Genomic DNA, 14,734 nt, shown 5'->3' with positions numbered 1-14,734 from the left:
CAGGGGGACAAAAAAAACAGTAGCTTCAAAGAACAGTTGAATGGCAAGATACCTCCAGAGCACCTTTAAATTATGTGCAAATTAAAGGGTAAAAAACACAGAGTTAACAGTCACTGACTACTAAGCCTGGTGAGAGCTGCAGCCATTATATAGGCAAGAATATGTTAGAGACGTGAGCACTTCATTTATTAGGGATTTGCAGAGTGAGGTGGCCCTGAACATCATCACACAATTAAAACTCTTACATAGTAGAGCACAATTTCTTTGGGTTGAACTAATAGAGTCTACAAAAGTCCTACTTCGCTATTTAGTTTAAAAATTAACAGTTACCTGAATAATTCCACTCTATGTAGTACACATTAAGTGCCAGATTCTTTGAGAAACAGATTGAAAAAGGACTAAAATGTATTTGAAAATATTTTATTAGTGATATACAAGCTATACAATAGGATTGTATTTGCATCTTTAACTCATACACACAATCATACAAGTATTCTCTCTCAAAATTCTGTTTTGCTGCAATCCACATTGGTTTTATTGAGTTGATACGTTTGAAGCAAAATGCAGAACCTAGTCTGATCTCCCAGGAGCTATATTTCTTATTTATGCTACTCCAATTGCATTATTCTGATGGGTGTCGTAAGATAAATGCTGTACCGCAACTGATGCAATTTAGTTCTTCTGGTAATAGTACCACTTGTCCACTGCATTCATGTAAGGGAAAAGAGAGGGAGAGATCAGTGAAAAGGGTTATAATCACATATTCATAATGAAAAACATAAACTTCCATTGATATCAGTATTAAGATCTTTATAACTGTTTAGCAATCATGTACTGTTGAATCGTGTGGCTGGTCATAATGAAATAAATACACTGATGTAGTAATTAATGAACAGTTTAGAGTAGGTGAGAACCCACACTAAACTGTGCTCCAGGGATCTAGCTTGGATAAATATTCTGTCTAAATGAAAGAGTTTGTCAGAGGGTGCCCCTTTAAATGTTCTATACTTTTCAATGTGTTAGCAACTAATAAGAAAAAAATGAGGTGGGTGGATTCCATATCTTACACTGCAGGAACAAAACAAGAACAAACCAGAATTAGTGCAATTCCAGTCCCTTTTAAATGCCATATGTTAGAACTCAAATGAGTAACACTTTACTTACTGTATATTACTTTATCTTAGGAGGGGCCAAGATCAGAGCTCTACAGGTAACAAATATGCTAATAATTTGCATGACCCCCTACCCTATTATAAGCAACTGGACTCAGAGAAAAAGAAGTTCATTGTAGCTTTTTAGAATGTTGTAACCTCATGGCCATCTTTCTTACTTTGCCCATGCTCAGATGTGCCCAAGCCAACAGTCTTTTACAGCAAGTCAAGGAGCAATGTTTAGATTTTTTTTTATTGATCTGGTGAGTGGTTTAACATGTCAAAATCCCTGACACAGAGTGTCTGAGCGGTTTACATGGCCATATCAAGTGTTTTACCTTCCAAGATGGTGTACACAAGTTTTTTTTTTTTAATTATAGAAATTTAATCAGAAGTTATATGGATAAATAGGTGAGGGCAACAAAATGAGAATGGAACAAAAAGCTAATGGTTGTGGGTTTACACGGAATTTGAAGAGTAGATGGCCACATGATAATTCAAACAGTAGGAGAGGGAACAGTAAGAGAACATAAGGAACATGCTACTTACCAGTATGCATCTGTTCTTGGCATGTAGAGCTGCAGAGCTACACACTATGCATAGATGGCCACCTAGTGTTGGGCCCGGATGTTTGCAGTTTGTTTTGTTGTAGAAAAGTCTTTGGAAGTCACGGGATAGGTGACTCCTCCTTTGGATGATACTGCGCATGGGCATTGGCTCCATCCCCGGATTGTTTTTCGTCATTAGGGAAGTGATGGCGTTTTATAAGAGGTAGTGATGTCCATGTGATTTGTATCTAATTAAGATAATACTGGAACAGATAAAGGTAGCCGGGAGGCGGGTAGGCGCCAAAACCTCCTGTGATTCTGGGCAAATCACTTAATCTCCCCGTGCCTAAAAATGAATGTGTGTCCTCATGTAATGTAACATGTAACGTAACTGGTGCTATGTAAAGCGCTCCGATACCTGATTCGGTTCGGGTCTAGTTCGCGCTATATAAAACTCTGCCAAAAACAAAACAAAACAAAAACTCTGCAGCTCTACATGCCAAGAACAGATCCATACTGGCAAGTAGCATTTTCCGTTCGAGTCATATGAGCTGCAGATTACACACTATGCATAGATTGTATAGCAGTACCCACACCTAGCGGTACCAGTATCTGTTGCAGTTGTTTGAAACAGTGTTTTTAGTACAGCCTGGCCCACAGTGGCTTGTTGTTTAGTTTGCACATCTACACAGTAATGCTTTGTGAATGTGTGCGGTGTAAGCCATGTAGTTGCTCTGCATATATCATCTAGGGGAATGTTCCCCAAGAATGTCATTGAAGACCCTATCTTCCTTGTTGAATGGGGTTTTGGAGGAATTGTTAATGTACGTTTGGCTTTCTGGTAACATTTGTATGCATTTAACAATCCACCTAGCGATCCCTGATTTTGATATGGGGTTGCCTTTATGTGGCGGTGAAAAGGACACAAAAAGTTGTTTTGTTTTACGAAAAGTTTGTGTCCTTTCGATATAGTACAGTAACGCCCTTTTGACAACTAAGGTGTGTAGAGCTCTTTCTGCGACAGTTTGAGGCTGCGAGAAAAATACAGGCAGCTCAACTGATTGATTTAGATGGAATGTTGAAATGACTTTAGGAAGGAATTTAGGATTAGTACGAAGAACCACTTTATGATGATGCATTTGCAGAAAAGGTTCTTGAATGGTACATGCTTGTAGTTCACTAACCCTTCTGAGAGAAGTAATTGCTACTAGGAAAGCTATTTTCCAGGTTAGGAATTGCAATTCACATTTATGTAATGGTTCAAAGGGAGGACCCATTAATCTTGTAAGAACAATGTTTAAGTTCCACACTGGTGCTGGTGGTGTTCTGGGAGGAATTATTCTTTTGAGTCCTTCCATGAAATCTTTTATAGCTGGTACTCTAAAAAGATATCGATGTTGTCTATTTTGTAAGTATGCTGCAATGGCAGCAAGGTGTAGTCTGATGGACGTATAGGCTAAATTACACTTTTGAAGGTGTAATAGATATCCTATGATGGGTTGAATAGATAAGTCTACGGGATTTATTTGGTTGTTTTGGCAGTATATGACAAAGCGTTTCCACTTAGCAGCATAACATGCTCCAGTAGTGGGACGTCTAGCTTCTTTAATAATGTTCATACATTCTGGAGGAAGGTTGAGGTAACCAAACTACGACCTCAGGAGCCAAATCGCTAGGTTGAGCTGAGCTGGGTCTGGGTGTCTGACCTCTCCATGGTTCTGTGTTAATAGGCGTGGAGATCGGTTTAGTTTTTGGTGTGGTACTACAGACATCTGCAACAGCGTGGTGTACCACGGTTGTCTGGCCCAAGTTGGAGCGACTAGAATGAGCGTCAGGGAATGTTGTTGTAGTTTGCATATTACTAACGGAAGTAGTGGGAGAGGAGGAAAAGCATACGCAAATAGTTTTGACCAGTTCATCCACATCGCATTGCCTTTGGACAATGGGTGTGGGTATCTGGCGGCAAAGCTTGGGGATTTTGCGTTTTCGTGGGTGGCAAAGAGGTCTATCTGAGGTTGTCCCCACATTTGAAAGAACGGATGAAGAACTTGCGGATGAAGTTCCCACTCGTGGATCTGCTGTGTTTGTCGACTTATCAGATCTGCCATAGTGGTTTGTACTCCTGGGACGTGTTGGGCTAAGAGGAAGATCTTTAGTGGTATAGCCCATCTCCATATCTGCTGTGCTAACAGAGAGCTGCAGAGAGTGTGTTCCCCCTTGTTTGTTTATGTAGTGCATAGCTGTATGTAAATGTTTAGAGGTCTAGGATGGGTCTTAAAGATCCGTCCTTCATTAGTATTATGAAATATAGGGAGTATACTCCTTTGTTTTTCTGATGCTCTGGAACTATTTCTACTGCATTTTTCTGCAGGAGGGATATTACCTCCTGTCTGAGCAGTGTTAAATGTTCTTGTGACATTGGACGTTGCTTGGGTGGTATGTTTGGGGGGGTGGATGTTAGTTATAAACAGTAACCTGACTGAATTATTTGGAGCACCCACCTGTCTGAAGTGAAGTTTTCCCAAGCTGGCAGGTATTGTTGAAGTCTTCCCCCGACAGGAGTGGAATGGAACAGGGGAAGGGGAAGGGAGTCATTGGGCAGGGGTAGAGGCAGAGCGGGGGTTGTTATTTTTACCTCTGCCTTTGTTATTGTTACCCCTGTAACCACCCCTTTGATAGCCCTTGCTGTAAGTGGACTGTGTAGAGGCTTTGTACGAGGTATAGGCTGTGTCCAAAGAGTATCCCCTGGTGGTACCTCGATAGGATGAGCGACAAAATGAACGTCTGGGAGCCTGTGACTGCGGGGCTCCCATAGATTTGGCGGTATCTGTATCCTTTTTAGGTCGAGCGTAGCGATGGACCTTTTGTTGGCGTGTTAGGGGGAATGTGAGACAGCGTACAGGCACGAGCGTCTCCGATTTGCCGTCGAGGGCGCGCACGGCGCCGTGCAGATGCCCTGCCTCTGATTCACAGGCTCACTCACGCATGCGCACAGAGACACACACTGCATATATACACACACACACACACACACACACGCGCGCACACACACAAATGCACGCAGCCACCCCCCACTCACCTGGCTCTTTTGTCGTGACTCCCCGTATCTCCGCCGCATCGCCTGGCCAGCATAATTGAAACGGCACCCAACAGCCATGCGCCGAAACCGAGTGGAAGCGGACGCCGCGTCCGCAGCGCACCCCTAGCCTGTAGCAGCCGCCTCTGCTGACCCGGAAACGCTCCAGCCGCCTCCCCGCCTCCGGTACCCGGATGCATTACATTCTGCTCCTTGTTGCTTTAGTTCGCTAAGGGAGACAAACCATGTGCACGCCCGCCGCCGGACAGGCGATGTGCACGCGCATGGTGTCTCCCACCGCGCGCTGGATTTATTACGGCTCGCTCCCTCTTGTTTCTTCCATTAGCACAATGGCAAATCCACAGAGGAGTCCTCCGTTGTGCGTTCTGCTTTCGCAAGAGCACTCGCGTTTTACGGGCGCCATGTACATAACTTAATTTGAGGGTTAGGTTTCTGTTTGCTTCTGAAGGTAAATACTAGCATGGCTCTTTTATTCAATAGTTTTTGCTTTTACGGTGCTTTCGAAAAGCACTGCAGTAGATTATCTGAAGTGATCGGCCACTGTCCGGAGACTGTAGCTGCGGCGGCTCTGCACTGTGTCCTCAGCCCAGGCCACCCACTAGAGGGCACAGAGGAATCCCACAGTAGGGCGGGCCTACAGCGAGCCGAAGAGTGTGGGGGCCGGGAGCGAGTGCTGCTCCGCTGCTAGACTCAGCGCTGGTACCTGCTGCAACCCTCAGAGGCAGGCCCGAGCCGGGGCATAAAGGGTCAGTCTGCCACTAGACGGCACGGTGCGCACCGGGCTCTCGCCAGCCCCCCCACAGTCTGAGCAATGCAATAGGTCTCGCAATTGTGACAGTTTGAGCTATTGGCATTGTAAATGGCAATGCCTTTTATTTACGTTTTAAAAACCAACACATAAATAAAAGGCAGTGCCATTTACAATGCCAATGGCTCAAACTCTAACAACTGCGAGACCTATTGCATTGCAAATGCTTGTTCATTTTTTCAAGTGATACATCTATGTTGGGTCCGAATAGGTGTTGCTCATCAAAGGGTTGATTAAGAATGGCACTTTGTACTTTAGGTTTGAACCCTGATATGCGTAGCCAGGCATGTCTACGTAATAAGACGCTGGTGTTAACTGCTCTAGAGGCAGCATCTGCTGCATCCAGTGCACACTGAATAGAGGTTTTTGTAATGTTTTTCCCCTCTTGGATAAGTTCATTTGCTCTAGCCTTGTACTTATCAGGGAGGTGCCTCATTAATGATTCTAATTCGTCATAATGTGCCCTGTCATATCTGGCTAATAATGCCTGTGTATTGGCGATACGCCACGTTTGCTGCTTGAGACGCCGTTCTTTTCCCTGATGCGTCAAGTAGCTTAGACACTTTATCTGGTGGTGGAGCTTCACCTGATGTTTGTGAGTTTGCTCTCGTGCGTGCATTGGAAACTACAAGTGAGTCTAGTGGTACAGGACCTTTAATATATGCTGGGTCTGAGGGAGAAGCTTTATATTTTTTCTCTATGCGAGGGTTAATGACCAGAGTTCTGACTGGATCTTTGAAGACTTCAGGAGCATGCTTAATCACTCCTTTAAGCATTGGTAAAATGGATGAGGACCTTTGTGCACTATCAAAGGTATCCATTAATATGTCTTCATCTACAGGGTCTGTATGCATGTCTACCCCATGATATTGCGCAGCTCTGTGAATTAATTGATTGAAACCCATAGTGTCTTCTGGTGGGGAAGGCCTTGAGGGGTATATGTCATCCTGAGGGACATTTAGGACATCTGGTGTGTTATAATCATCCCACGGGTCAGGTGATCCTGTAGGAGTAGCTGGATCAGGCATGTTGCCCCCCATGTCATCAGAGCGATCATCCCTGTTGTCATCGTCTGGTATGATAGAGGATGCTGGGGAATGTAGTGGTATGGGAGGATGTGGTGATTGTACAGGTGAAAGAGAAGGGGAAGGCAGTCTTAAGCGAGAGGTAGCCATGTCCTTCTTTTAATGCGGAGCTGGTGTGTCCAGTGGTCGCTTTTTTAAGCCAAAATCAGCGGTCCAGTGATTGGATCTTTACTTAGAATCTTTTGAGCAGGGTCTGGATAAAGTAAGTCCTCTGCAGGAGGCCGATCTTTTGGTGCGGAGGAAGGTTTTGGTACCGAAGCGGTTTGTTCTGGTTTTTTGGCAATGTCTTTAACCAGAGAAGCAGGAGTCTTTTTCGGCTCCAAAGCTTTTTTCGGTTCCGAGGCTTTCTTCGGCTCCGGTATGTTTTTTGGACCCAATGGTTTTTTCAGTTCCGGTGTTTTTTTCGAATCCGAAGCGGGTTTGCTTGGTTCTGACCTGGGTTTCAATGCCGAAGGAATAGTGGTATGTTTCAGCTCCGATGGTTTGGATGTCGGCGTGGCAGGTGAAGTTGTCTTTTTTTCGGTTCTGGTAAGTGTGCGCCGGCACTGTGCGAAGGCAGACTCGAGCCCGAGTCGCCTGAAGGCATCATTAGCTTCTTAGCCGGGCCCGAAGGTGGGGCAGTAGAAGCAGTGTGTCGGTGTGCACCCGAACCCTAGGGCGAGGGTGTGACCGGGCCTTCTTTGGGTGTGTTGAGGAAGGGTCAGGGTCGGGGTCGACGTTCTTACTTACGACCCGCTGTGCTGGAGTGATGTCCTCGACTTCAGAGTCTTCTGCCTCGGAATTGCTGTCGATGTCGTGTTGTTCTGGAACATTAACGCCTTCCTCGAAGATGTCGTCCAGAATCGAAGCTAAGATCGAGCCATTGTTCACCTCGCTCTTCGGTCCCGGATAGTCTTCTAGGAGCGGAAAGAGGCACAAGCGGAACAGTCTCTGGCCTCGTGCTCCAGGGAGAGGCAAAGGTTACACACTTCATGAAGGTCGGTGTGGGGAAACTTCAACCCACATTGAGGACACTTTTTAAATGGCGTAGTTTCCATGAGCTGGAGTCGAGGCCTAGTCAGGCCCGAAGGCCGTCGACGACGACCGGAATCGAAGCTTTCAGTGTTGAAGTGTAGCGTCGACTGGAAAAGCACTCGAAACTTAATTTCTGTAAGTTGGTGAAGATTGCGCGCCGAAGGAAATCAGTTCCAACACGAAGCTCTGGAAACCCATCCGAGCCCGGTGGCGGGAAAAAAACAATCTGGGGATGGAGCCGATACCCATGTGCAGTATCATCCAAAGGAAGAGTCACCTATCCCGTGACTTCCAAAGACTTTTCTACAACAAAACAAACTGCAAACATCCGGGCCCAACACTAGGTGGCCATCTATGCATAGTGTGTAATCTGCAGCTCATATGCCTCGAACATAAGTTAACTTCTTCCAAATTTAGTCACCACAAAAATACATAAAATGACTGTTCCCAGGCAGGGTAGCTTTTATGAGAAGAAAGGAAATTTACCATAGGAAACAAAAGAAAATCAGACAACAAGGTTGCAATGATCTCAGATGTGTCAAGCTAGGCGCAAGGGGGCCTTAGGAGGGGCCAGTGTACTATACTATGCATAAATTTGTGAGGATAACTTATGATGCAGATCAATGAACGGCTGGGTGAGAAGTGTAGTGCACTGACTAGCTAGCTAGATTTAACGCAGTGAAGTCTATGTGACTGGTCATCTGATATGGGAGGCACCACTAGGATAGTGTTATCCCTCTCCGCCACTGCTCTGGGTTATCCCATATTGTGTTTTAGGCACCTGACCACGTCACCTCTGCCAAGGCACTTTCCCTCAGCAGTGCCTTCCAGAGATCAGACTGGGCGGGAATTCCAGGACACTGATGGCTTGCTTTACAGGGTCAAAGAATGCACTATAGACCCAATCGGTTTTGGGTTGGGGTACCAACCCTAAAATGCACATTATGGGCAATGGAAAAGTGTTGCCTGCCTGTCAGGCTTGTGACCAGATTGCACACAATGTTCCAGAATGTCTGCAGTGCTCTGCATGTCCAGTTTTTTTTTTTAAACTCTGCTTCATTTACTCCACATCTAGGGCAATTTTAGATACACTGGTAAATAACCTACACTGGTAAACAACCAGTGTAATATGGGGGGCAAGATACACGCAATGTACGTGGTCGAACTGCAGTAGTTTAAGATGTGCATTCCTGGATACTCTAGATGTGTGGCAACGAATCATCCACCAGCTCAAGTGTCATGAGGGCCCATCAGTCAAACAGCTGACCTACATGTATGACAGCAGCTCCCAGCCAGTGCATTATCTTAGCGCCCAACCCGGTCTTCCAGAGCTGAAGTATGGCTAGGGACCACAGCAGCAATCCTAGTGAGCATACTGCCCGGTGATATGAATACTAAAGGCACCTGAGCGAACGGAAACATACCTCCTGGAGAAGAGGAGCTACTCTGGCATGACGGCAGTTGCCCAATAGATGCTCAAAAACAGCCTCACCCCACAGATAATCTAGATAGCCACCTCTGGAGAAGCAATTGGGGAGACCCAGGTCATGCCCCATTGAAGCTGTGATGCTAGATAATAGAACTCAAAGTCCAGTGCCCCCGGCCGCCCTCAGTCTATTGGTAGAAATAACTTCGAGCCACACTGTTTCTACCCATACCTCACATCAGCGCTTTCAACCAGCTACTAAGAACTTGAAAAAAAGCGTCTGTGTAGAGGTAGATTAAAAAGCAGGTAAAGGGGAAGCGGTAAAGCCACCACCTTGGGCAGTGCAATAAGTTCTAGCAGTAACAGAAGTAGTTTCTTCCAGAACACAGATGTAGATCTGAGAGATATAAGAGCCTTGTCAAGATTCCCGGTGTTAACATAGCGTTGGTGTCTAAATACATTAACCCCAAGGTAATTGAAGTTGTGTGGCTTAACAGGTAGATAAGTGACACCTTTTTTCTGAAGGATTTGAATGCAAATATCCTTCGAGCAGAACATACAGGATTTGATCCTTTTGACTACCAGGCCAGATATTTTCGTCCTTCGCGCTACCCCGAGCCTGTGGTCAAGTCAGCTAGATACATCAATACATCATCAGCATACAAGGAGATGGGAGAGCCTTTGGCTCTCAATTTGCTAGATGCTACTAGCGAACTGCTCCACTGCGAGAGCGAAGAGGAGGGAGGAAAGCGAGCAGCCTTGCCTAATGCCCCTGTGAATCTGCCAGGAGTCAGAAAACTCCTTCAAGGTCCAGACTTTTCTCCTGGGTCCATGTACAGGTCCCTAATTCAGGACAATATAACATCCCCAAAACCAATGTGCTACAAAACTGCAACAAATATGTTCAGGACAGATTAACAAAATGCTTTTTCCGTGTCAATGGACAGCTGTATCGTATGAATATGATCTACTGATATCCAGTCAACGACATGAACCAACCTAGTGATACTGGAGGTCATGCTTCTATCTAGAACAAATCCATTTTGATCTGGACCAACCAGGTTTGTAAGAGTATGCCGAAACCAGTTTGCAATAATTTTCTGCAAAATCTTACAATCTAGGTTCAAGATAGATAATAAGCGATATGAATCACGCTCAAGCGAGTCACTTCCAGGTTTGGGCAGCATAACAATAAGTGCTCAGAAGATTTAGTATTTAACAAATGAAATAAACTTATGGTTTATTTCAACAATAACATTTGAAGAGACAATTATCCACTCAGAGTTTGGTAGATGCAATTTTTTTTAGATGAGTCAATATCACATATCTGTGAATGACATTTTAACCGAAGAAAAAAAACCACTTTACAAATGTTTCCTTCTGAATAGGACAATGGGAGGAGCCAATCACATGCTATTAAATCTTGCAGAAAACAAATAACTACATGCTTTGACACAGTTAGCATTTCAGGGAAAAAAGGTTTTCAGGATGAATACTTTGTATATAGGACCACCCTGAAAAGATTGCAGGGATAAAAACCAAACAGTCCTTTGTTCAACTGCATGTCAGGTCACAGTCAATGGAAATCCTGGTTTGTTTTAGCTAGCCAGAAAACATTAAGGGATTCTTACCTACAACTTTAAACAATATAGTTGTGCACAATTCCTGAACCCAACATTTTGGATGTGTCTTTGTGGCTCAGAAGCTCATCAGTGTTGTTAAGATGTGCACTAACAACTGAAATGTAATATGATCTGGCCCAGATGAAAACAGTCTTTCAAGGCAGAGGTGATTTAGCACTGGCATACAAATGTGATCTCACTGGTGGTTGTCACAATAAGGAAGATGTCTCCAGGTCGAGTACCACCAAGAATCCCCTTCCTGAAGCAAAGTGATGTCTGCAGGGTGACCATTTGGAAGGATTGCACCTTTAAAAATCTGTTTATTTCACATTTAGATGGACATCCAGAGGATAGTCATTTGACAAATTCTCTATGTTTACCCTTAGTAACCTATTTAAAAGCTATTTTTGCGGAATTCAAATGTGCTTTACTTTTTCCCTCTTTGGAGGTGTAGTGGGAAAATGTTTGATAAATTCTACTTATTGGCCTGCCTGAATAATACTCAACCTGCCAAACAACGTGTTGTCAAGCATCCAGAAGTGCCATGGCCTTGGAAGCTTCGATCATGGTTATGGCCATAGTAAGTGTATTCCTTAAAAAAAGACATCCAGCCTCTTCTATTCAGCAGGAGCAGGAAGACTTTCAACACAGCATTCACCTCCAAATGTTTTATAGTAGTGAGATATATCAGACTTGTCCCAAAATGATAATTTGTTGAAGGGGCATTCCACATGGGAATGGGAAAATAGCCCCAACATTCCCGAGGGAGCAAGAATTTGGGTATGAGGTGGAATGGGAAGACCTCAGATTGATCTTCCTGCATTTGGTACCAGAGCTCTGCTGAGATCTTGGTATGTGGTACAACATAAATGCCAGATGCCTGCAGTTCTGTAAGCCTCTGGACCAGGCTTTTTCATCTTGTTTGTATGTAAATAAAAAAATTAAAAACTTCCTGCTTTGTTGATGGCTGCTTACGTCTTTGGAAGGGGGGATTTGACTAATAGTCTCTATGACTGGAATACAGGAATAAAAAAAGGAAATGCAAAATAATTTGGACAGTTAGCTGCAAACCCCAGCGTGCACAGGGTCTCATGTTTGCATTGATGCAAACTTTGCACCCTCTCAAGATACCACTCAAATGAGATAGTTTTCTAGGTAGAAGTAGTACTGAATAGTTGGCAGACACAGGAAGGGTGATTTTAAAAAGAACACGTTAGGTAGCATAGAGACCAGTTAGACCAGTGATTAGCAGATGATCGAGCCACTGACTAATTAGGCGAAGAATCAAGGTGTTACACTGGTTTAAAATGGTGCTCTATTTTCACTGAAGGGAAACATTTGATTTTATTCCTTACTGCGCCTCTTCCCAGAAGTACTTTAGCATGATGTTTTGCTCTAAAGCTAAATAACTTGCTCCCATTCTCTGGCCTCATGTTGGTGTTTGCTTTATCTCAATCCCTGCAAAGGCGTTGGGGTGTAGAAAATAGTGTTTACATGGATATACACAACTCAGTGGTAAACAGCACTGTGGTTATGGCTTATTTGGTGTTTCCATTGAATCAGCATTTTTTTTATTTGCCTATACAGCTTTTGACTTGTGGATACATTTGCATGTAAACTGGCAACCTACTTAATATTGGATATTTGTTTTAATAAAACGCAGTATGTGCCAAGACGGTGTCTTGGCGCTAGTGTCTGCAAGGAAAAGAAAATGCTCCATAGGATAAGACTACTGACGACTACATAGGCGATTGAAATAACCATGTTTTCAGGTGTTTTCTGAAAGTCTGATTCGACTGGCCTCTAAGATGTATGGATAGCTGATTCCGGAGCTTGAAAGTGAAGTATATTAAGCTTCTACTGCCTCAAGAGTCAGAAAGGATTCTGGGTACCCTGACCGTTTTGGACGTTAATCACCGGAGGCATCTTCCGTGGGTGTGTCAAGAGAATTTGTTCTTTAGATGGTCTGGACCAGTGCGATGGAGTATATTGTATGCTGTACAGCGTGCCTTGAAAGCCACTCTTTTTATCGTGAGCCAATGAAGCATCTCCAGAGCCTTAGAGACTAAGTCAAATTTCCTGATAGTTTAATAAGCCATGCAGCAGCATTCTAAACTCTGACGTTTAAATGATCTCTTCTGCATGCCCTGATAAAGGCTGTTCCAGTAATCTGATCTTGATAAGACCAGGGGAATGATAACGGTTTTCTGTGGCTCAAATCGAACAAAGGTCAGGATTTTCCTAACAATAGTTAGCTGGTAAAAGCAGTAAGAGATCAGCTTATTGGTCTGTTCGTGAAAGTGAGTTTAGCATCAAATTATCCCAAGGCTTCTCACTTTAGGAACAGGGGTGGGAAGAACACCCAAGGTCTGAGGCCACCAGGAATCATTCCAGAAAGAGTGTCCCAGCTAAATAGAAGTACCTCTGTTTTTCCGGAGTTCAGTTTGAGGCAGTGGCTGCTCATCCAACCGACCAGCACTCTCAAACCTCTATTAAACCGATGCACCATCTCCTCGATGTTACTGGCGACAGACACTGCAATTTGCATGTCGTCAGCACAGGAGAAGGTAGAGAAATCAAAGGATCTGATAGGTTTTTCATGGGGGCCACGTAACTATTGAATAGGTTTGGGCTGAGTGATGACCCTTGTGGGACACAACATGGCTAGGAGAAAGGATTGAAGATAAAATTTCCTGGCGAGACTAATTGCTCTCTTTCCGAGAGGAAGGAGCATAAGAGATTATATGTCAGTCCGCCAATTCCTAATTCAGCTAATCTCCGCTTCAGGACATCTTGGCTCACTGTATAAAAGGCTAGGAATTGACCCAATAGGACCACAGCCTTACCACAATTGTCCATGATGTTCCGAATCTCCTCTGCAACTACCACCAGTACCGTCTCAGAACAGTGAGCCTTTCTGAAGCCAAACTGGGCTCTATCCAGAATCTCATTGCAACTGAGATATTCTATGACTGCAAGGTTCATGTGTTTCTCTAATATTTTTGCGGGTAGGTGAAGGCGTGAAATGGGATGATAGTTCTTCTCTTCATTAGGGTCCACTGTGTTTTTTCTTTTTTTTTAGCAAAGGCAGGTCAGAAGCTTTATTCCAGTCTAGTGGGAAAATGCCTGTGTTGATAATATGATGTGAAAGTGTGGTGAGAGGAGAGGTCACCATCCCTCAATCACCTGGTGAATTCTGGGCGGGCAATGGTCTCATGGGGCACTTGATTTAGTCTGTTTGAGAAGTTCTAACACTCATTAGTGAGAGAGGGAAAACTAAGGAATTTCAGGTTATTCAACTCTATGAAATCATTCTCAACATAGAGGGTACTAGAGTTTGTAGTGACCTTGAAATCCTAAATAGTCAACCATATATATTTTTTTTAATTGCCCTAAGTTGTTAAAAATCTTTAGACTGGGCATTAAACAGCTACTAACAGATGGACAAGAGAGCTCCAGAATGCGCTTTAAAAGCTCTCTGGGTGAATGATTTGCCATGTTAATTTTTTCTATTTAGAACTTAGTCTTTTCGTCTTTAATCATGATTTTATAGCTCTGAATCAGTGGTTTATATTTGATTTTCTAGTCTGTGGAGTACTTACTCCTCCAGACTCTTTCCTGTTTTCTACAGTTATTTATCATTTCCCTGAACTTAGGGGAAAACCATGGTGCTGATGCAATCATTCTAAAACATTTGACGGATTTAGCAGGAGCCAGTTTATTAGCTGCTAAATGGATCCACTCCTCAAAACAGGCTGTGGCTAAATTAGCATCATCCATCAAGGATGGTTGGGAGGATTTCAGGAAATTAGTCTGCTACTTTTCGGCATGCCAAGTTCTGTGAAGATCCACTGATGGAATAAAAAGGTTAAGGGGGCATGGGAAGTGTGTTTGTAGGGCACAGGGACCATGCCTGAAAAAAGGGATTTCTCTGTATCTGCCATTCAACATTTTGCTGATATCTATAACTGCTGAATGGATTT

The 14,734-nt window shown here is 43.8% G+C and overlaps 1 protein-coding gene across 1 annotated transcript in view; it reads right to left on the bottom strand.

The window, feature by feature from the left end:
• Positions 1-404: 404 nt before the first annotated feature.
• Positions 405-14,734, bottom strand: part of PPA1 (inorganic pyrophosphatase 1) — a 172,385-nt gene continuing 158,055 nt past the window's right edge. The window contains exon 11 of the mRNA XM_078643070.1: positions 405-704. Coding sequence (XP_078499196.1) covers positions 673-704 — 32 coding nt within the window. The 3' untranslated portion in view covers positions 405-672. The remainder of the gene's footprint in view (positions 705-14,734) is intronic.

Source organism: Lissotriton helveticus, chromosome 5_1, assembly GCF_964261635.1.
Source record: "Lissotriton helveticus chromosome 5_1, aLisHel1.1, whole genome shotgun sequence".
Classification (NCBI taxonomy): domain Eukaryota; kingdom Metazoa; phylum Chordata; class Amphibia; order Caudata; family Salamandridae; genus Lissotriton; species Lissotriton helveticus.
Note: the sequence above shows the minus strand (reverse complement) of the source record. Positions and strands in the feature narration are given on the sequence as shown.